At 40.5% G+C, this 23,972-nt stretch overlaps 1 protein-coding gene across 2 annotated transcripts in view; it reads right to left on the bottom strand.

Annotated features, from left to right (window-relative positions):
* The window catches only part of ARL3 (ARF like GTPase 3), a 32,834-nt gene that overhangs the window by 7,560 nt on the left and 1,302 nt on the right, over nt 1–23,972 (bottom strand). For both annotated transcript variants that reach the window (XM_079900900.1, XM_079900901.1), the window contains exons 2-5: nt 17,895–18,038; nt 13,556–13,672; nt 3,913–3,963; nt 2,148–2,333 (exon numbers count right to left, since the gene is read on the bottom strand). In XM_079900900.1, the coding sequence (XP_079757026.1) occupies nt 2,148–2,333; nt 3,913–3,963; nt 13,556–13,672; nt 17,895–18,038 (498 nt within the window). The remainder of the gene's footprint in view (nt 1–2,147; nt 2,334–3,912; nt 3,964–13,555; nt 13,673–17,894; nt 18,039–23,972) is intronic.

Genomic DNA, 23,972 nt, shown 5'->3' with positions numbered 1-23,972 from the left:
CCTACTTTCTTAGGAGTATACATACAGAATGCATTTATTTTATTTTTTTAATGATTTAATTTGCTTTTTTTTTTTTTAATCTTTTGGCTGTGCCACGTGGCATGTGGGACCCTAGTTCCCTGACCAGGGATTGAACCAGCACCCCTTGCACTGGAAGCGCAGAGTCCCAACCACTGGACCGCCAGGGAAGTCCCTGCATTTATTTTCTTAAGGCCCCATCTTTAGAGTCCCCAAACTCAAGATGTTCTCTATTTTCTATATTTGGGTTCTAAACCATTTAGAGAGGCAGAGTCCTCTTGCTGAAGTGGGTTGTACAAACACAAGAAAGCTACTCTCTTTTCCTGGGCCTCAGCCTCACCAAAATAACCTGAGGCCTCATGAGTACCATCTTTGGCACAACTGAGGGAAATACCTTAGGCAGAACTTGATTTTTGTTTAAAAGTGAGAAGCTAAATAAAATGATCAGAGTTTACCTACTCAAAAACATTCTGGGTTGTAACATACTTGTTGGACCAGCTGAAAATCGCCCAGTTAATTCAAAACCTGATAAGATATACATAATCACATAAGTGATTGCAATTTTATAGAGGAGACCTGAGAAGAATAAAACTACTAATGGTAGTTAGTTTCTTTCTTGAGTGGGATTAGAGGAAATGAAAGAACTTTTTAATTTTATGTATTATTTTGATATGATTAAAATGAGAATATATTGCTTTATAACCACATTCTAGGAAAGAAAAAAGGAAACAGATGAGACTTAACACCTGCCCCCTCCGTAGACCTACACCTCACAGAGACTTGCAGGGCCCCAGCTTCCCTTCTGGGGACACAGCCGAGGTAATCTACGGCTACTTGGGAGCCTGCACGACACACACACGCGCACCAAGAGCTTCTGAGGGGCAGGTGTCAAGGAGTCTGGAGCAGGGGCGCTTGTTCCGTGCTGACTGGTCTGCCCTCAGATCAGAGGCCAAGCACAGAAGGGGCCCTGGCTCTTTGTGTGACAAAGAGGGAAAAACCAGGCAGCAAACAGTTGGAACAGGTGAGATAATTCTAGGAAGTGATTATTTGCTTGAGATAAAAGTGGTCAGGCAGTTTTAAGACAAATCAGTATCAAATGTCTGAGAGAGGGGGAGAAGAGTATTAGAAGGGAAACGGAAAGAGGCTGCCGGACAATGATGGAGAATCAAATCTCAGGCTCATCCCCCAATACACCAAGTTCCCAGAAAAGCAAACTGGTCGTGCCACCAGAGACACGTGTCCTACGGCAATGAGGGGAGATGCCATTTTTCTAGATGCTGTTGATCCCCCAAAGCATCCTAGAGCAGTGCTGTCTGGTTCTCACAGCACTGGGTCACCTCCCTGGCAGGTACACCAGATGTTGAAAATGAGGCGTGTAGAGCACGCTGGGGGCTTCAGAATCAAGAAGTGGTCCTAGGGGGCTGACCCCAAGGGTCAACAGGTTTGAGGCTGCTTGGTAGGAAACATCAGAGCTGAAACTGTTGATCATTCTTTGAGCCTTTCAGGTGTCTGGATTACAATCGTTTTCTGCCCTAAATTAAGATCAAATGAGGGGGAGCTGCTCTTCAGTACACAGTTCCTCAGTGTTAAAGCCTAAGGCTTTCGGTCGGCAGAAGCTTCTCCATGGGAAACAAACCTGAAGTAGCATGAAACAGGCCCCAACCCTGACAGCAGTGGAGACAGCCAACAGAAAAGACAAAACACTTCTAGGATAGCTAGTGTGTTGTTGATGGCTCTGTTACCTTGGGAGTGCAAGTATTTAGCATCCGTAATACAAGACACAACACAAAACCCCCAACCCAATCACCAAAGAACCCTAGAGTCGGAAAGCATTTTTGAATTCTTCCATTCCGAACCTCCTCCCCAGTGTGGTAGCTTGTCACTCGTCGGTGGGGGGGGGGGGGGTGGTTTATCTGTGGCTTTCTTGGAACAGTTAATGATATCGGATTGGTTGCTAAGTAGAAAAGAATCAAACTCCTCCAGGCCTTTCACATCCTGGAATGGTTCATCTGCCCATCAAAGGCTATTTGTTTCATATCTTTTTCTATCTAGATCCGCCCAACCAATGAGACAGGCTACCTTGGCTGGCTGCCGTGTTGCCAGGTGACCGAGCCCTCCAGTAACCTCACCTGAACGCCCTCTCCCGTGAGAGCTGAGCAAGACTGGATCTGCCAGACTCGGTCGCGGATGGTGTGCAGGTTCAGTCCTTCTGCAATTTCAGAGGCAGGGGCTGCTGTGAGTAGATCCTGCTTGTTAGCAAAGATGAGCACGGGCACACAACTTAGCTTTTCTTCTTCCAGTAATTCAGCTAGTTCCTGGATCATTGTGGGAATATATGGGGAGGGGAGGATGAAATCTATGATATTTAACCATGCATTTCTAATCAGAAATAAGTAAGTTAAGCTGATCAACTAGCAACTTTCAAGGGCAGTGGTTCTCAAACTTAAGCTTGTGGAAGAATCCCCTGGCAAATTCCTGGGCCTGCCCCAGAGATGCTGACTTTGGAAAGTCTAAGCCAGGGTCCAGGGATTTGCATTTTTAACAAGTTCCCCAGGTGGTTCTTTTACAGGGGATTCATAAGTCGTACTTTGAGAAATACTGTTCGAGGAAGAACACAAATTGTGGTTAGACATTTTAAACTTACCCAAACGTTACTATCTGCAAGTAACTTTCAATGCATAGATACGCATACATATATATGTATGTATATGTACATATACATATATATTTTAAAATTTGAACTAAAAATGACAATTGCTTTAGAGACTATAATTCTGTTTCATCAATCTCTGTCTCCAAAACATGCATGCATGTGCATTACACTTCATTAAACCCACATCCTAAAGTAACTGCATTAGTCCATCTGGCAAGGTCTCTAATTTTTAGGTTATTGGTTGGGATCTAAACTGTATGTTGATTCTGCCTGCGATAAGTACAGGAGAAGGTATATACTTAGCTAAATGCCAGGATCCACCTCTTCCCCACTCAACCCACATTTTAGCTACTTAAGACACTTGGGCTGTCAAAGAGAACTGGATGGTTCAAGAGGCAGATCTCCATCTGACACCCTTCACTTCCAAACTCATGTTTAACATTGCTTCACTTGAGTGAAGTCTAGAAATCATCAAGGTATAGAAGGGAGAGGGGCTGTCTCCAGGAGTCTGGAGAGTTCTCAAACTAATTTCCAGGGAAAAGGAACTTAAACATGGGGACTGCTACCTTTGGAAGGCCACGTGCAGTAGTTTAGGACACAGGCCAAGGACTCTGCAATAAAATGTAAAGGTGCTTCTCCAAAGAGGTCCACGATACTACTCACTTCTTATCAGTGCACTCAGTCTGGGTAAAATGGTCTATGCCCACTGCTTCTCTATTTAAAATTGCATACACAGATTGCATTGTGTAATCATGTTGACATGCACTCTGCATTTGAAGTCATATTTGGGTTCAAAGTATACCTATCTCTTCGCTTGGCAAGAAGAGCAGCTTAGTCTTGGCTTGCACATTTCTTCCCATACCTTCTAATTTGTCCAAGTTACCCTTGGATCAATTAAGTTGGTATTGAAAAATGTACACAGAAATGGTAAGTGAATTGTTCCTCAGGTTCATTTCTATGTGGCCTGGGAAGAGCTTTTGGGCATGGTGGTAAGTTCCATTTGCTTATACCTTATTTATTTAATTTGATTAAAACTAAAAGGCTTTAAACGAAAAATTGTTTAAAGAATTCTCAACTAATTTCTTTTTAGGCAAGTGGTATTTTGCCTGCTTGCCAGAATGACTGTTTTGTTTAAACTGCACAGGTTAAACAAAAATACTTCCCCCACGCTTATACATTTACAAAGTACATTAATGAATACCCAATTATTTGGGAAGTATCTCAACAGAACAATTTTTTACCTGACCCGTCTCTTCAAATCTTTTTCTGTCTGCGCTGTCAATTACATATATCTGTAAAGTAAAAGAAGAAGGCTACTTCAATAAGCAAATATGGAAAAAGACAGGGCAACTTCTAGGGAAGGAGCAGATGATTCCCAATCAGCAGATTTTCACATTAGCACAGCATCCTGAAACTGAGGTGGTAATTCTTATCTACGGATGCAAAATAAACTAATTAATTAATTAAATGGAGAGGCCCAGAAAATACCTCCAGCAAAACTCCAAAGTAGGAAGTCAGGAGAGCCAAGCAGGATAAAAATAGATATAGTTAACAGGCATTCACTGAACATTCTTACTAGATTTACCCTATTAATCCTCGTTATCACTCCGTGAGTTAGATTTCATTTTTATCCCATTTTATACATAAATAAACATAAGCCCGAAGAAGTTAAGTAATTTACCCAAGTTACATTTGGTACATGACAAAATGGGGATTCAAACTCAGGCATACCTGACAGTAAAGTCCCCAGTTGCTCTTAAGCACTCTGCTATACTGTGTCCCAAATTGTCAGGAAGGGATAGTGTTTTGAGGCATTTACAAATCCTATAGACCTCGAACATCATCATTCTGAAAGTACCATTTTCAGTATTAACTGTATGCTGTCTTCAGGTGCTGGGAGGTTAAGATCAAGTACTGGAAATAGCAGGGGCATAGGCTTTGCCAGAGTAAGAGAAGTTTTGAGATTTACCGTAAATTACAAATCCCAAGCTTTCTTTCCCATCACTGAATTGTATTTATTGTATAAATAACATCCTATAACAATGATAAGGGAAATTAGATAAGACCAAAGAAGAAAGAATAATCGCCTATAGTTCCAGAACCCAAGCACATTAATTATTTTCATTTCTTATGAAAGTTCCCTTCTAATTCTTCTTCATATGTTAATTTAAAAAGAAAATCTGAGGACTTCCCTGGTGGCACAGAGGTTAAGAATCCGCCTGCCAGTGCGGGGGACATGGGTTTGAGCCCTGGTCTGGGAAGATCCCACATGCTACAGAGCAACTAAGCCCGTGCGCCACAACTACTGAGCCTGTGCTCTAGAGCCCACGTGCCACAACTACTGAAGCCTGCGAGCCTAGAGCCTGTGCTCTGCAACAAGAGAAGCCACCGCAATGAGAGGCCCACGCACCGCAACGGAGAGCGGCGCCAGCTCGCTGCAACCAGAGAAAGCCCATGTAGAGCGATGAATACCCAATGCAGCCAAAAATAAATAAGTAAATTAAAAAAAAAAAGAAAACCAGAGATATCATTTTGTAGTCATTAAAAAAAATCATCAGTGTATTAAATGTTCTCCCAGTTGCTAATCTTAAAAATTATCAAAATTTCAAACTTTCTTTAAAGAAATTAGAATTGTTACTAAACTAATGGTATAATGGAAACGCTCTTTTGAAAGAACATATCGTTGAAAAACAACAATGAAAAGCAATCTTGAATTCCCACCTTTACGTGCCTTAAAATCCTGTTCTACTCTGAAAACTTGCTCTCTTTTGAAAGGAAAAAAACCCCAACAATTAAAATTCCTTTGCTTAAGTTAATGCACTCTCATTTAGAGTCACTAGTGCTGGGACTTCCCTGGAGGTCCAGTGGTTAAGACTCAGCGCTTCCTCGGCCCGGGGCAGGGTGCAGGGGGCACAGGTTCGATCCCTGGTCAGGAACTAAGATACCGCATGCCACGCAGCACGGCCAAAAATAAATAAATAAATAAATAAATAAATAAATAAATAAATAAATTTAGAGTCACTAGTGCTAAATATGATACCAGGGACCACCTCACCTGTGTTTCCTTCATGGAGAATCATAGGAGAAAGGATGGATGTGTTTGGTCTCAGTATTTCTTTGTGGCCTTATTATTGTTATTGTTAATATTACTCTGACTCAATGCACACCACAGAGACACAAAATTCGATACTGTCTGATAAGTCAGAACATGGTGGTAGCTTAGTTTTCCACTGGTGGGTCTCACATTATATAGTAGCAGGCATAGTATAAACACAGATGTAGAAAGAAGGAATGCAATGGAAGAGTGAACCTGAATACAAAGGACGGGATTAGAACTATTTGGTAGTCTATAGTGGATTAAGATGATCTTCACTCAGGCAAGACTGGGAGATGATGTGAGGGAGGGGAGAAGGGTCAGGTGATCCCTGGGAGGGTATTCTGGGCTCAGATTACAAAGCAGGAAAAAATGTGCTTGAGAACAAAGGGTATGAGTGAGAAGGTAAATGTAGAAGAGGCTGAGACAAGGCTGAGAATACAATTAAAGATAAAGTTAATGGGAATTGCCTGGCAGTCCAATGGTTAGGACTCGGCACTTTCACTGCCGGGTCCCGGGTTCAATCCCTGGTCAGGGAACTAGGATCCCATAAGCTGCGTGGCGCAGCCAAAAATAAAAAGAAAAGAAAAAGATACAGTTAAGAAATTGGTGTTTGATATGATGAAAAATAAACAGTTGGGAGAGAATAATTAGGAATGGAAAGATAGTTTTAATAGTAGACAAGAAAGATGATGATTGAAATACCAAAGAATCCAGAGGCTGAAAGTCAATAAGAAAGTTTTAACTTTTACTTTAATTACTTGCTAAATGACTTGCTACTTATTGCTTTGACATTAAATTTCACAAGGAACATTTTCATTAAAAGAGTCAAAAGGGGGCTTTTCCTAAACTGTACATAAATTCTTCCTATCATTTAGTATTTTTCTCACATAACTTTTATAGAATTTGAAAATTATTGTAAAATAATTCCAGGAGGAAGGCTATAAAACAACTGCCCCATTTATTAAAAGGGCCAAGTGAAGAAGTCCTAAGCACAAACCAGTCTCTGGTGATCCCACAGATCTGTTTTTCTATGGTGGCACACGATTCTCCTGGTTACCCCCTCCCCAGTGCTGCCCAGTTTCTTCCTGCAAGTATCTGTTTGCTTGCGGTCAATAGCTAAGGATAAGGATAGCCTCTTTTTCTTCCTTTCTTTTTCTTGTTAATAACGTAAGTGTTAATCTAGTCATGCAAAAACCATTTTTTTAACTTTAATTTTTTAAAATTAATTTTTATTGGAGTACAGTTGCTTTACAATGTTGTGTTAGTTTCTACTGTACAGGAAAGTGAATCAGCTATACGTATACATATATCCCCTCTGTTTTTGGATTTCCTTCCCATTTAGGTCACCACAGAGCACTGAGTTCCCTGAGCTACAGAGTAAGTTCTCATTAGGTATCTATTTTATACATAGTATCAATAGTGTATATATGTCAATCCCAATCTCCCAATTCATCCCACCCCCGCCCCTTCCCCCCTTGGTGTAACTTTTTATTTTATATTGGAGTATAGTTGATTAACAATGTTGTGTTAGTTTCAGGTGTACAGCAAAGTGATTCAGTTATACATACACATGTATCTATTTGTTTTCAAATTCTTTTCCCATTTAGGTTGCTACATAATACTGAGCAAAAAAAAGAATCCAGAAACAGATTATCAAATAAAAAATACTCAGAAAGTATTAAAGAAAGTTAAATATAGTGCTTTTGACTGGTCTTAAAACATTATGGATCTTCAAAAATTAAGTTTCATAAACCTATTCTAAAATAAACTTATAATCCATGGCACTCAGAATGAGAATGATGCTTTAAGCAGAGCCAATTCACACCTTCATTGGCAACTGCTTGGAAATTTTTATTTGGTTGTGGGAGGAAGACCTAGAGAAAAAGATTTTTTTCTGGATGGAAGTTCAGCCAATTTCGGATTATCCGGAGACTGATTATCCACCATGTGAATGAAGGCTCTTTGTTTCTCCTCTTGCTTCTGGTCCTCCTCCCTCCTGCTGCCACCTTTTGGCCATTTTATTGCTCTTAAGTATTTCTCCACCAGAGGGGTAGACGGAGACAGAAGAGATGACACTAAAAAGTGTGGCTTTTTATTGATAGCTTGAGCAAAAGTCTTAAGAGGAGGGTGAAACTGACAAGTAAGTTTTCTGGATGACCTGTTTTCAGTTATTTGTGCTCTAGTGGTACTGATGCTCAAGTGTGAGTGATATTATGGAGATAATATAAGAGATGGTTGTTTGAGCTCTGTCTCACTTGATGTCCTTTGGATATGGAAATGATGGCAAATTACCTTAAATTATGTTGTGTTTAGACACAAAACTAATTATGATAAAGTAAGTGAAGTTTGGTATTAATATTAATACATACCTTGAAAAAAATGATGTGTTTTTGTCTATCAAAAGGCTGTTATTTCCTGGCACAAGAGAAATGGAAGACATCCTATCCCCTCCCTTCTATCTTATCTCAGGATTAATTTCTTAGTCACTTCCCCCAAATTAATAAAGCTGAAGTCATGTTCTCAGTGTCATCATCCCTGAGAATAACTGCACTTTTAGGAGTTGCTCTGATTCTTTCAAACCTCTAGAGAAACATATAATTTAAAGTGGGGGTTGGTACTCTTTTTCTGTAAGGGGTCAGGTAGTAAATATTTTAGGTTTTGTGGCCCATACAATCTCTTTCACAGCTATTGAACTTTGCTGCTGTAGTGCAAAAGCAACCATAAAAAAATACATAAACAAATGGACGTGGCTGTGTTCCAACAGAACTTTATTTACGGACACTGAAATTTGAATTTCATATAATTTTCATGTGTCATGAAATCTTATTCTTCTTTTGATTTTTTGTTCAACCATTTAAAAATGTCAAAACCATTCTTAGCTCACGAGACACAATAACAGGAGGCAGGCTGGATCAGTTTGTCGACACCTGCTCTAAAGCAAGACTGTATTTTGGCACTCTAGAGAGAACTGAAAAGAATTAACCAGGCAACGAAATGCATCAAGCCTCAACCCTGCTCTTCTAGGCAGTGTGGAGTCTAGTGTAATAGGTCTTTTCAACCAACAGTGGAAGACTATTAAGTACAAACAAACTAATGTAACCCATCTACCACTGTCACTCCAAGCTGCTACAAAATGGGCAGATAGGGCTAAAAGCCCCAAGGCCTTAGAATCTAACCCTGGGTACTCAGCTGCTCCTCAAGACTTGTTTAATCTCAAATAGCATTGGAAAATGACAAAAGGTTTGACTCAATCCAAAATATTGTCTGATACTGGCAGCACAATATAGCTGGAGAAAGCTCCTCTAGGGTTACTGTGAACTTAGTTTTGCTGGATTGTCCAATAATTCCTAGGTGCTCTCAGCTAATGGGAAGTGTGGAATCCAGGGTCATATTACAACTACCTTGCAGTCTACCCTCAAGATGTTAGAGCTTATGTTTTAAAATTACCCTGATCTGTAGACCAGAAAGTTTCTGAGACCTCCTCATGGAGCCTTAAGGCATTAATGTCCTTATATACAGCTCTTTTTAAAGGAATTTATTTATTTATTTATTGTGGCTGTGCTGGGTCTTAGTTGTGGCACTCGGGATCTTCATTGTGGCATGCGGGATCTTTTTTAGTTGCGGCATATGGACTTCTTAGTTGTGGCATGCGAACTCTTAGCTGCAGCACGCATGTGGGATCTAGTTCACCGACCAGGGATTGAACCTAGGCCCCCTGCATTGGAAGTGTGGAGTCTTACCCACTGGACCACCAGAGAAGTCCCTATATAGCCCTTATTTGGACATTTCTTTCAAAGTACCTAATCCAGTAGATGAACAGATAGAACTGTGATTTCTCTCAATTGCCTGCTTTTTCCCAACTCTTGCCTCAAAAAGTAAAGGAGAATCTATAGCCTTTTCTTCCCCCAGTTTTATTGTGATATAATTGACACACAGCACTGTTTAAGGTATATAGCATAATGATTTGGCTTGACTCTATAGGTTTTGTATATTAGCCTTATAGCCTGCAAATTTGCTGTAATCACTTATTAGTTCCAGGACTTTCCTTGTTGATTTTTGGGATTTGAAAGACTTTTTTTTTTTTTTGCGGTACACGGGCCTCTCACTGCTGTGGCCTCTCCCGTTGCGGTGCACAGGCTCCGGACGCGCAGGCTCAGCGGCCATGGCTCACGGGCCTAGCCGCTCCGCAGCATGTGGGATCTTCCCGGACCGGGGCATGAACCCGTGTCCCCTACATAGGCAGGCGGACCCTCAACCACTGCGCCACCAGGGAAGCCCTTGAAAGACTTTTAATGTTCAGTTTTTCTAACATGTAGTTTCATACAATTTAGAGACTCAACTCTACATTTCAAGGATTCGTGAGTGAAACAATATGATGGCTTGGATTTGCTTTAAAATACTTAAAAAAAAAAAAAGTAGTGGTAGGGGAGATGAAACAAGATTGCTAAAGCTGAAATGAAGGAAGCCAGATGATGGGTAGGTAACTAGGGTTTCATTACACTATTTTTTTGACCTCTACATAAATTTGAAAATTTCTAAAATTATATTTCAAAACCAGACACATTATTTGAGATTATAGAAGAAATTTCTGTATTAAAGGGAAAATTTTTCTTTTTTCCCAACATTTCTCTTCTGTTCTCCTAGAAGGTATATAATACATTTTGGAAGAATAACTGGTTGAATAGATGGATAAATGGATGGATGGATGTGTCTCATCTTTTTGTTCTCATCCATTTAAACCTTCAACCTGGCACAAGGAACATACGGGAACTTACCTTCACCATGGGCCAGAAACATTATGAGCCCTTGTGACGGCCATCTTGGTATCTCACATGTGTTTATTGATTTGATGATAGTACAATTTTATATTTTGGTATTATTCCCCATTTAAGAATCATGATAAATAAATTCACTACTTCTCATCAACCCTCTGTGAAGTAGATGTTCCACCCAGTTCATAGAATTAATAAGCCTCTGGACTTGACCACAATGATACAGAATCATAGAACCTTAGAGTTGGAAGGAAATTTAGAAGTTATAGAACTCCACATTCTACCTAATGTTGGAATCCATCTATAACAATTATCCATTTCATTTATTTGGTACTTTTGTAAGCACTGGGGATACAACAGTTAAAAAAAAAAAAAAAGAAAAGCAAAGTTCCTGTATTCATGTAGCTTACATTACAGTGGAGGAGAAAGGTAATAAATAAAAGTATGTCTGAGGTGAGGGACTACACCATGAGAATATCTAAGAAAAAAGAATTCCAGCATTGTAAATAGTGATGACAAAGGCCCGGAGGTGGGAGCATGCCTGTGTTCCAGGAATGACAAGGAGGCCAGTGTAGCTGGCACCAGGTGAGAAGGGCTTGGAAGAGGAGTCAGCAGGTAGGGGGCTTCGTGGACCACTGTAAGAACCTTGGCTTTAACTCTGAGCTGGGAAGCTTATGTTTTAACAGGATCAATATAGCTATAGCGTTGAGGAGAGACTTGAGGGAGGCAAGGCAGAAGTTAGGAGGCTAGTTAGAATGATACTGCAATAATCAATGCATGGGGGGCTTCCCTCGTGGTGCAGTGGTTAAGAATCCACTTGCCAATGCAGGGGACACGGGTTCAAGCCCTGGTCCGGGAAGATCCCACATGCCGTGGAGCAACTAAGCCCGTGTGCCACAACTGCTGAGCCTGCGCTCTAGAGCCTGCAAACCACAACCACTGAGCCTGCATGCCACAACTACTGAAGCCCGTGCGCCTAGAGTCTGTGCTCTGCAACAAGAGAAGCCACTGCAATGAGAAGCCCGTGTAGCCCCCGCTCGCTGCAACTAGAGAAAGCCCATGCGCAGCAATGAAGACCCAATGCAGCCAAATAAATAAATAAAAACAATAAATAAATTAAAAAAAATCAGTGCACGGTAGCAGTGGCGATGGAGAGAAGTGGGCAGATTCTAGAAATATTTTGAAAGTAGAATTGACGGGATTGGCTGATGGAGAAGATGTGGGGAGTGAAAAGGAGCCCAGGATGAGTCCAGTGCTTCTGGATGAATGGGACTGTCATTTACTGAGAAGACTGGAGAAGAAGATTTGGGCAGGGGTGGATGAAGATAGGAATTCGGTTTTGGACATGTTGAGGTTGAGGGGACTTACTAGCCACTGGTGTTCAGGTGTCAAATAGGCAACTGGCTGTATATGAAACTGAGTTCCAGGTTGGAGATAACAGTTTGGGATTCACCGGCATGTAGGTGGTGATTAACGCCTTGAAATTGGATGAAGTCATCTAAGCAGCGACTTAGAGAAGAAAAGCACAGGCCTGAACTCTGGGGCACTCCAACATTTGGAGGTTGGGAGATAAGAAAAAATAGCAATGGAGATTGAGGAGGAGTAGCCAGTGAGACAGGAGGAAAACCAAGATAGAATGGAATTCTGGAAGCCAAGGAAAGACAATGTTTCAAGGACAGCACGACGACCAACTCTGTTAAATGTGCTGACAGGTCAAGTGAGATGAGTAATGAAACCTGAACATGGGACTCGGCACTGTGGATTCTCGGTGAGACTGAATGGAGGGTTCCGAGTGCCTGCGGGGAGAGGAAGTGAAGACAGAGAACACAGAAAATTCTTTTAAGGAGTTGTAAAGAGAGGCTGAGGAATGGGACAGTATCTAGAGGAGGATGTACAGGAAGCCAAGAGTTCTTTGTTTTAAACAAGAGCAACTACAGGATGTGTGCATGCTGATAGGAATGAGCAGGTAGAAAGAGACACCTAGGAAGCAGCAGCAGAGAGGGAAGCTGTCTGAGATGCAAGGTGAGTTCTACTGGCAATGAAGATATCGACGTGTTTTTGCAGCTTACTGTCTATGGTCATAGTTAAAGTAAATTCAAACTTTCAGTTAGAGGTTAACGGAGATATTATGCAACATTTTTTCCTATCCAAGTTCATGAAAGGTCCTGGTTTTACGGTACGACCGTGAGTGAGCGGCTGAGGTGGGGCGGATGGCAAGCTCGCTGGAGGGGAGGTGAAGGAGCTGAGAGGCTGAGGGATTGGAGAAATCATGCACCTGGAGAGTAAAATCTCCAAGAATCCTAAAACAGTAGTCCTAGAGAACTTGGCAGTGAGCTGGGAGCTCAAGTCTCAGCCTCTGCCTGCGTGAATGCTGCCTGAGCCAGGAATCCCAGTGCAGAAGGAATCCCAGAAGCCTAAGGCGGCTTCTTCTACTTCTGGACAGTTACGATTATAGGAAACTTCTTCCTTATTCTGAGTTAAACCCTAATACTCCCCAAACTGCTCCTTGCCTGGTCCTCTAGAACTATTCACAATGAAGCCAATCTCTCAGACTTAAGATAGGTCCTGAAGCAACTAGAGACAGTTCCAAGCATTTTCTCTTTCAGGAAGGACATCGTCAGGTCTTTCAACCATTCCTCATACATCATGGTTTCCAGGACCTTCACTATCTTGGTTGCTCTCTTTGGGATATACCTGATTCGTTGATTTCCTTGGGTTGATGGAGTCAATGGCACAATCTTCTGACTTCTCTTCTGCTGTTCAAATCACTATGGTAATTAATAAATACTTTATTTGCCAAGGTGGGTGTGGGCACAACATTGTTACTGAGCAACAGAAAAACATCTTATATAAATTACACAAAGCTCCACAATCTGTCTGCTAGCTCTAAATTCATAGTGATGAAGAGCAATGTTACGGCAATGGAATTATTGACAAGAAAGACAATTATAGTGTAAATGTTAGTAAGACAGGGGAGAAGAGATTATGAATTGATGCATCAGAAGGAGTACTTACGAGAATATCAGTGTTTTCAAAATAATTCCTCCAGTATGGTCTGATTTTCCTCTGTCCACCAATGTCCCATACATTCAGTTTAAAACCTTGTGATTGTACACTTTTGATGTTAAAACCCTGAAACAAAAAATATCAAGTTTTACTAGGCTTTGAGATCAATTTCTGACAAAGTCACATTTACCAGCTATGTTATTTATTAATTCTGAGGTACTCTGCCAGACGTGACACAGATGATACTGAAAACAGTTTGCTCTGATGGGGAACAAAAATGTATTTACACGTGCTTCTGTCACTCAGGTTGGGGTCAGTGTTGATGATGTCATGCTGAGTGCACACATACATGGAACTGCTGAGGATGACTTGTTATGAGAACAGCTCTGGTAATCAACACAGACCCCCACCCATCCCATGAGTCCTCAGCATGGTGAAATTTAACAGGACATTACATGTAACTAACAAGAAAACAAAGCTGAATCTGCAGACTCAACACAACAGAACAAATGTTAAGTTTAAAAAGAGGCAAGGGGCTTCCCTGGTGGCACAGTGGTTAAGAATCTGCCTGCCAATGCAGGGGACACGGGTTCGAGCCCTGGTCCGGGAAGATCCCACATGCCGCAGAGCAACTAAGCCCATTCGCCACAACTACTGAGCCTGTGCTCTAGAGCCCAGAGTCACAACTACTGAAGCCCACGTGCCTTGAGCCTGTGCTCCGCAACAAGGGAAGCCACTGCAATGAGAAGCCCACGCACCACAACAAAGAGTAGGCCCCACTCGCCGCAACTAGAGAAGGCCCTCGTGCAGCAACGAAGACCCAATGCAGGCAAAAAAAAAAGAGGCAAGAGCTACAATCTGGAAGACTGGATTCTTTAAGAGCAGCTCAAAATGAAAGAAATTGCCTCATATGCATTGATCAAGAAAAGGAAGGACCTGAACTCAGGACACGAAGCGGGAGGCTGGTTTGAAACTGGAGTAGCACCCCTCATACAGGTGGTGATGAAAACAAACAAGTGGGCATTTGAAACTGTTCTTTAACAGGTATCTCTGATGAACTTGAAAAGAAAGTGTTCATTTTCAGGACAGTGACTCAAGGTGGAACTTTGGGGAAGGTAAGCCAATCAGGGGCAGGAAGAAGGGTGAGCTGGGAGTTCATGTGCAGAGAAACAAATTAACAAGACCTTTGGGGTTCGAAGAGAAGGCATTTTATGAGCAAGATTTTAAAAAAAATCTTCTTGCAAGAATGACATAATGAAATAAGGATTTGAAAAATCCCATCAACAGCCTGCTCCCACAGAAGTGACATTTCATCCAGAATCGCTGGAGTTAAGTGGGTCTGGGGATGCCTCCATGAACATTTGCTTCTGGCAGCTCCCCAGCACTACTGCCTCACGCAGAAGAAGAAGGCACAGGGCAACAGTACGGGAACACTGCCACCCAATTTCCACTGAGGACAGTCACTAGAGGACAACAGGGGATGATGCTTACTACTGCTCCTCTAAAATGCCAATGACTGAATAAATTAGAAGTTTTAGAACTCCTAAGGGAAGTGGCTTAAGCTTATTGTAAAAGCGCACTTCATTCTGACTCATTCACAAAACCCCTTTTATGCGTTTAAAAATTCTACGCTTAACTACAGTAGTAAATGTCAGACCCAGCAACAACAAATCCTTTCTGGGATGAGGGAATAAATAAGTGTAAATCCTAGAATTTGACCATATGTGTCAGCTGCCTTAAAAGTCTGTAAGTCACCAGACCCAACAAATCTACTAAGAAATTATTCTACGGAAATAATAATGAATGGGTGCAAACATTTAGAGATGTGTACTGTATAAGTATTTACATACAGAACAACGTAGAAATATGTTCAAGATACGTTATTAAGTGGAAAAGATAATACAAAACAGTATACTCTGTATGAGCCATTTTTACTTTCTATTTTAAATATACCCACCATATATGGGCAAAGAAAAAAACTTGAAAGGATACATTCTCAAATGTTAACAGTGGTTATGTCTGACTGGGCATTATAGGTGATTTCTAGTTTCTCAATTTTACTTATTTATATGTTCTAAGTTTACTACAATGAGCATCTATCACTTTTTCTAATATAAAACAAAAACACAATAAAAGTGTGTTTTTAAAGACTAAATACGAAACCTTGACATAATAACAGAGTCACCTATAACATAACAAACAGAGCCTGAAAGTTAGAATTGGAGCTTTGGGTCCATAACTAGGATTTCATTTCCCTGCTCACAGTGTGGACGTCCTCATTTTAGTGGTGCTCTTGAGAGAGACAGCCTCTCACTAATGCGAAAAAAATCCCCTAGCCCTTCTTTTTCTGGCAGAAATCCTGACACACTAATATGTGTTTTCAGCCCTTCTAGGCTAGACTACTGTAATTTGCTCCTCCTCAGGCCATACATTAAATTTGTTCAGAAGCTGTAAAATTGCTCATTTGGTAGCAGTTGAAATGACTTTTCTGCAAAGAGCTGCGAATCAGTGAGACTCGCTGGCCGTGAAGTACACACACCAGCACAGCCATTCAAACCCGACACCAAGTTCTTATCACGGGACAGTGACAGAAAACGGTAAGTAACTCTGGTTTTGCTAAAACCTCTAACGCTCAAACACTTAAAAAGTAAGACCAACAGGGCTGCCCCTAGTTAGGAAACCCAAAGGCCTGGCCAAAGGTCAAGCTCTCTCAGGATTTCCTGCAGGGAAGGAGGCCTAAAGAAACCCACTAGAGTTCTTCCAGGCAGGACTTGTCTCCAACATCCATGCTGGGAGCACCACCGTCCTTGTGCTTTGTTGCTTGCTTAGCCCTACGAAAGAGGAGGGTTGATGAGGCTGGATTTAAAAATACAGGTAGGGCTTCCCTGGTGGTGCAGTGGTTAAGAATCCGCCTGCCAATGCAGGGGACATGGGTTGAAGCCCTGGTCCAGGAAGGTCCCACATGCCGCGGAGCAACTAAGTCTGTGCGCCACAACTACTGAGCCTGCGCTCTAGAGTCCACAAGCCACAACTACTGAACCTGTGTGCCACAACTACTGAAGCCTACGCGCCTAGAGCCCGTGCTCCACAACAAGAGAAGACACGGCAATGAGAAGCCTGTGCACCTCAACGAAGAGTAGCCCCCGCTCGCTGCAACTAGAGAAAGCCTGCGCGCAGCAACAAAGACCCAATGCAGCCAAAAATAAATAAATTTTTTAAAAAATAAATAAAAATACAGGTACAGATAATTAGGCTTCCCTGGTGGCGCAGTGGTTGAGAGTCCGCTTGCCGATGCAGGGGACATGGGTTCGTGCCCGAGCCGGGGAAGATCCCACATGCCACGGAGCAGCTGGGCCTGTGAGCCATGGCCGCTGAGCCTGCGCGTCTGGAGCCTGTGCTCCGCAACGGGAGAGGCCACAACAGTGAGAGGCCCGCGTACCGCAAAAAAAAAAAAAAAATACAGGTAATTGTTTTTTTATTTAAAAAATTGAGGGACTTCCCTGGCAGTCCAGTGGTTAGGACTCCACGCTTCCACTGCAGGGGGCACAGGTTCCATCCCTGGTTGGGGAACTGAGATCCCGCATGCATGCCGTGTGGCGAGGGCCCCCAACCCCCATCAGTCCCCACCCAAAAAAATCTAAAAAGTTGAGGGAGTCCCCTGGTGGCCTAGTGGTTAGGATTCTGGACTTTCACTGCTATGGCCCCAGTTCAATCCCTGGTCAGGGAACTGAGATCCTGCAAGCCACATGGTGTGGCCAAAAAAAAAAAAAAAAAAGACATATATTTGTATTTATTAAGTCTGAAAAATACACACTAAAAGTGGTTTTTCTCACAGTACTGTTTTTTTTCCTTTATGCTCTCTCTGTATTTTTCTACATGTATTAATTTCAAAATCAGAGAAGATAAAGCTATTTCTAAAAAGGAATTACTTAGATCAGAGGGAAGTGATTGTATCTCGCTATGTATAGACATATAAATTTATATTATTTCTTTTTAAAAATTATTGTAAAATATACATAACATAAAATTTACCTTTTTAACCATTTTTAAGTGTGCAGCTCAGTGGCATTAAGTACATTCACTCTTGTGCAACCATCACCACCATCCATCCAGCCCCTGGGTAACCACTGTTCTCTCTCCTGTCTCTATGAATTCGACAACTCTAAGTATCTCACATAAATGGAATCTCTTGATATATTTTGAAATCTGAGGTTATTTTAAAATTGTATAGACTTTTCTCAGTAACAAAAGTTACAAATGGACAAAACTCTATCTCCCATTTGTCTTTCATATTGCTATTACCATCTTCCACGTGTCACACAAGCATCGGGGGCAAGGCAGTGCTCACCTGTGTAGGTGTGATGTGGCTGATGTCTTCAGATGCCAGCTGCTTCAGAAGAGTGGTCTTACCAGCATTATCCAAGCCCAGGAGAAGGATTCTCACCTCCTGGTCTGGTGCACTTTTCAATTTGCGCAAAATTGAGAGTAAGCCCTTGAACAACCATGAAGAACAGAGATTACTTTGGAGGCACTGACTTTGATATTACTGGGTATCAGAATGCCTTCTCCTCCTTGAAAAAAGTTCTTGGTTGTGGAGAGCTTATAGTACTATTTTCCACTTTAATGTCATTTATTCCAGTTGCTTATAAGTTTTGGCAGAAATACTTTAGTAAATTCAGCAACTTAATAAATAGCCTGGCTTATTCCTGCTCCTTCTATTAATCCAGCTTAACAGTCACCCCAAATCTCCTGGAAGTATGTACTACTAACCAACTCCCATTCCTGAAGCCCTTTATATATATATATATATACCAGAGCATCCTACCAGAGCACCCATCATATCTGACTGTAGGGAACTGATTTTTGTATTTTTCTCCTTTATACTAGAGTGAAGTTTCTTGTGTGTAAGGACTATAGATAGCTTCCATCTCCCACAATGCCTGGCGCTTATTAGACACTATATGATAGCTGTTGAAATAAACAGAATTACCCACCCGAGTTAATGTAAGATTTTAAGGTACTAAGGTACTATTCAAAAGGTTGTAGAAAATTGTACTTGGGCTTTCTTTTTAAGACTTTATTTTAGTTCTTGTTTAAGACTCCATCATTCAAAATACTCTATTATCTTCTAACTTTCACATGACCCTTACAGTATAGCTGCACGGTATAGATTATCTATGTTTTTCAGATGAAGAATCTAATACAACAGAGAAATTAGGGAATTGAAAGGTCATTCTGGAAGCAAAAAAACATTAAAGTTTAACCAGGGTATTTTTGACTAGTAATCTAATATTTCTGATTCTTGTTGTTATTATTCTTTTAATGGATGGAAATAAGCCATGCTGCTTTTTAGCTAAGAACATAAGAAAAATCTTACAAGATAGTTATTTGTTCTGTCTTGCGGCTGACAATCATTTTCCAATGAGGCATGGTTACATCAAGAATCAAAGAATCCCAGAGTTTAAAGGGCATATAATCTAATCTCCCAGCCCAAGTGGAAATTCCTTCAAACTGAGTCTTAGAATTATATAAAATGGTTATGTTTTTTTATCCGCATCGCACCAGGAAATAACTCAAACCAGTCTGTTCACTCAGATCAAATGATAATTCTGTGAAATAATTTTCAAGAGTTGAGACAATGATATGCAAATATGCATAATTATAAGAATTCCCTTCTGCTTCAGAGGCCCTTTGTTTACCCCTTTTAGTACTGTATTCACACTGACCACTTTAACCTCTCTATGCCTCAATTTCTGTCAGCAATAAAATGTAACGTTTAGTTTAAGACAGACAAATTCTATTCCAAAAGATTTGGAGAAGAGAGAATGAATAGATTTGAAACAAACAAACAAAAAAAGATTAAGCAAGTCTTTTTTTTTTATGGCATATTTTTTCTTTTTTTTTTTTATCTTCTCCAGCCTTGAATTATTTGACACCATTCCTTTTTAAAACTCTGTTTATGAGCAATCTCCCTGGCTTCTATTAGCTACACTGCAATCACTCGTTTATAATACCACCTTTCAGAACAGTTAAAATTAGAATTCTGAGCTCCTTAGGGGACTGGTGATATAAAAAGGCTAAGAACAGGCAAAACACATTGTACTACTCCTCCTGGGTTCCTGATTAGATGTCCTCATTATCCTTTCCAATAAAATTCTAAAACAACTGGAATTTATCACATTTGTACATTAAACAATGGTACAGGTTAAGAAAGTTCTTCTCATGCATCATTTACTAGTGTAGACATTGTGAAAGAATCTGTTTTCTATAAAATATTTTCAAGGTTCAAAATAAATGTTTTAGGTTTTTCCTCATGTGTCTCTTTCAAAAAAAATCAGTATATATAAATACTGCTTTCTGCAGGCTGACAGCTTTTACACACTCATTATATTTGAAATTGAACGATTTAAAAAACATAATCTCTATTCGTCTTAAAAGGAGAAAAGCAAAACACAGGTGAGAAAGAAAACATTCTAACTACAACTAAACTTTATAAACCTAATAGTATAAAAAAATAATACTTCTACATTTCCAATGAGCAATTTTCCTCATCAGGAAACAATAACTTCACATGTTCCACCTTTAAATGAATTACAGAGAAATGGAAAGTTCAGCTAATATTTTCTTCCAGAGAAATAACAAATGGCATCTCAAGCATGGTCTAGGCAAGACAAATGCAAATACAGTACAGCATCACATTAACCCAACTCCTGAGGAGAGGGGATCACAGGATTATTAGCGTTTGCTAAATAGGGAAGAGGATATTTATAGATATCAGGGTTCTGCCTGAAAGGTACAAAGTAAGCTGATTTAACAGGCTGGACAAAAGAGCAGAATAAGTCTACTCTATGCTTCTATCCATATATGTCTATAGTTAATGTCAAACGAAGGGAGACAGCCATTAGAAGTTAATTTTATTATGGGGCTGAGTTTTGCAGTATAAATACAAGGAAATGAATTTTTAGTGTATTTGTGGTCAAAACATCCATTCATTCATTCATTTATATTAAACACCCATAATATGCTCCAAGTACAATGGTGAGGAAAGCAGGTATGATCTCTCTGTAGGATGTGTACTCCTATGACATTAAATAGAGGCAACTTAAGAAACGAGAACTTTAGTTAATTGTGCATCGTGCGTTATCAGCATGCATGCACACAAGTTATCTGCACCCTGGTGGACAGAAGTGGTCTGACTCAGCCACAAACATTTAAACAAACTTTTCTAGAGGCAAATCATGACTAGACATGCAGTTGACTATGGACATTTTATCTGCCTCCAAATCAGCTTAAACTCAACTACCGGCAGAAGCATGGTGCACTGACCTAAAATGATACAAACTAGGTCATTCAAAGAAACTAGGGTGTTGGAGAGGGAGAGAGGAATATGTTGGTATATGGAAAATATATGTGACTGGGAGGAGCAACTAAAATTTAAGTATTAAAGGGCTTCCCTGGTGGCGCAGTAGTTGAGAGTCCGCCTGCCGATGCGGGGGACACGGGTTCGTGCCCCGGTCCGGGAAGATCCCACAGGCCGCGGAGCGGCTGGGCCCGTGAGCCATGGCCACTGAGCCTGCGTGTCCGGAGCCTGTGCTCCGCAACGGGAGAGGCCACAACAGTGAGAGGCCCGCGTACCGCAAAAAAAAAAAAAAAAATTAAGTATTAAAATTAGTAAACCAGCTGTCAGGTACATGCACTCCCCATACCTAGCTTAAATGGAACTGACTTCAATTTACTTTTACCTCACCAAAAAAACCTGGTGCTGCCCAGTGAGATGTTATTAATTTCCAGGAATTCGTATAGCTGTGTGTGTGTGTGTGTGTGTGTGTGTGTGTGTGTGTATGTGTATGTTTACAGTTCAAGAAATCCACAAGAGAATCCTTTATTCTGTATGCAATGATTGGTCCATTCGAAAAGAAAAAACTTTCTAAGATGTTGTTTTTCCATTTATTGTTCAGAACATCATTTTTATACCTCTGCATTTCTTACTATTCAAAGCCAAGTCACATGAGGTACAGGGAAGCAGCTGATTGATTTAAAGTTGGGTCATGTGATTTAAAAACGAGGGGCAGCTGATTGATTTAAATCTTGGTCATATGACCTGAGGAGGGGATGCTAAAAACTGTTTTTTTATCTCTGGCTCAGAATATCATATTTATAGCTTGGTTTTTCTTATGATTTAGAAAACTTGAGTTGTCTCTCCTTGGAATCAGCAGGAGAAAAATACAGTATTTCAGGTTAATTCTTTCTTCTTTTTTTTTTTTTACCTGCATATTTGTATAGCTTTTTTTTTTTTTTTTTTTTTTTGTGGTGCGCGGGCCTCTCACTGTTGTGGCCTCTCCCGTTGCGGAGCACAGGCTCCGGACGCGCAGGCTCAGTGGCCATGGCTCACGGGCCCAGCTGCTCCGTGGCATATGGGATCTTCCCAGACCGGGGCACGAACCCGTGTCCCCTGCATCGGCAGGCGGACTCTCAACCACTGCGCCACCAGGGAAGCCCCTCGTATAGCTTTGATAGGGAGAACCTCACCCAAATTTTGTCTTCTTTCTCCTTATATCTCTACTAAATAGATACAATGTTTCCTAAGGAACAAAATACGGGCACCTCCTCAGGAAGAGTGGGTTCACACTTCATCAGAGTCCTAATGAAAAGAACATTATGGGCTTTAGAGTTTCATAGACTTTTATTCAACTTCCCTATGTGTAACCTCCGGCACAGTTCCATCTAGAAAATGGGAACAGTATTTATATCTCAAGAAAAATGCTATGAAGATTAAGTGAGATGATGTATGTAAAGCATGCACATAGGGGGCACTCAAAACAGTAGTTGTGTTTATATTTTTCACTGACAATTTTTGACTGGAAAACATAATCTTGGGAACAATCTTCAAATGTTAAACATGCTAGATAACTACCACTAGGTTCATATACACAGAAATTACTCCATAAATAATTCCTAAATGGAGGACTCATCTATTAAATAACAGTGATTAGTTATGCACAAAAATTACTGTCATCTTAGTATTTCACCAAGGACTTGGTATCCTAAGGCAGGGGTAAGACAACTGAACCTCTAGGGGTTCAGAGAAACCAATAATGGGTTTTTGTTGCAGTTCTCCAAATTAAAAAAAGAATAAATATGTATTAGTCATAGCTAAAGGACTAAAAAAATAAATAAACCTGGGACTCACTCTTTACTAGCACAGTTACCACGGGGGCTCATGGGATACCAGATGTGACACACTTAATCACACCACTGACCATTTAAATTCCATGTTCCACTTACAGTTCTAAGAATAGCTCACACTTTTGGAGACGGAAAAAAAATGCATTTTGGAAATCAGATAAAGAATCCTGAATAATTTGTCCTAATTTCTTATTGTTCATGGTAGGAAAAAAATAAAAAAGAAAATCTCTCTTGATCACTGAATACAACAGTCGTATACAACAGTGTTGTATACACTGTCAATTTGTTGTATACAGTGTCAATCTGCACCTGGAAACAGGACAGTGGTTAATTTATTGTGACTTGTAATTATAAATTAAACAATCATAAAAATTACACAGTCCACTACACTGATAAACAAACTGGGAAAAGTTAGCCAACTGTTTCTCATTTATGATGCAATCTCTTTCTCTCTTGGTTTAGCATGCCTTTTTCATTTCAATTCTAGTTATTTTCTGTGTAAATATTTATGTTTGTACTCATTTGTTGAGAAAAAGTTAGCCTTTAAATGGACAGCTCATGTATAAACGATTAATAAAAAGCAAACATGTAAAGATCTGTTTAGCCTAAGGTTAACAAAACTGCAATGTAGCAAGTGTTGAAATATGATTGGCAACTTCAGATCAAATAATTCTACTTCTTTAGAGATCTGACAATGTTAAATCAATTGCAAAAATTTTTTCCTATCAAAATGTACTCATTGGATTATCTAACCAAATGTACATGTATGTTTTCCTTGTGAACATCTAGCTTTTTCTTACTTCATAAGTCAACAGAAGTGGTTCAACATTTCTAAAAGTCAAAAAGGGTCTGGAGTTGGGGCAGGGAAGTAACCATAAGCTTGAGTGTTAGCTCTTTGCAGCTGGTAAGCCAACCAACCTGCTCTAAACGCTCCAAAATCAATTTTTTCTTTGACTAGTTCTAAAACCACTCAATTCCATTTTAACACCCTCCAACTAACTGCGGAGAAATCAACAAGGAACAGAGTGTCAAGAATCAAATATGTCACGTATCATAATTTACAATTTGGGAAAGATTTAATCTGGTTCGACAGAGAAAAGGCTTGCCCCAAGTGAATGGCCACCCTCCAGTTTTAATCTGCTCCAAACTGACATTAAGGCCTTTGGTTCTGGTGTGGTCAGATGCCAAGGAAGGTTGCAACAGGTCCGAAGGAAATACTAAGGACCGGGCAGCAAATCTG

This window comes from Stenella coeruleoalba, assembly GCF_951394435.1.
Source record: "Stenella coeruleoalba genome assembly, chromosome: 16".
In the NCBI taxonomy this organism is placed as follows: Eukaryota; Metazoa; Chordata; class Mammalia; order Artiodactyla; family Delphinidae; genus Stenella; species Stenella coeruleoalba.
This window is presented reverse-complemented; position numbering and strand designations above follow the sequence as displayed.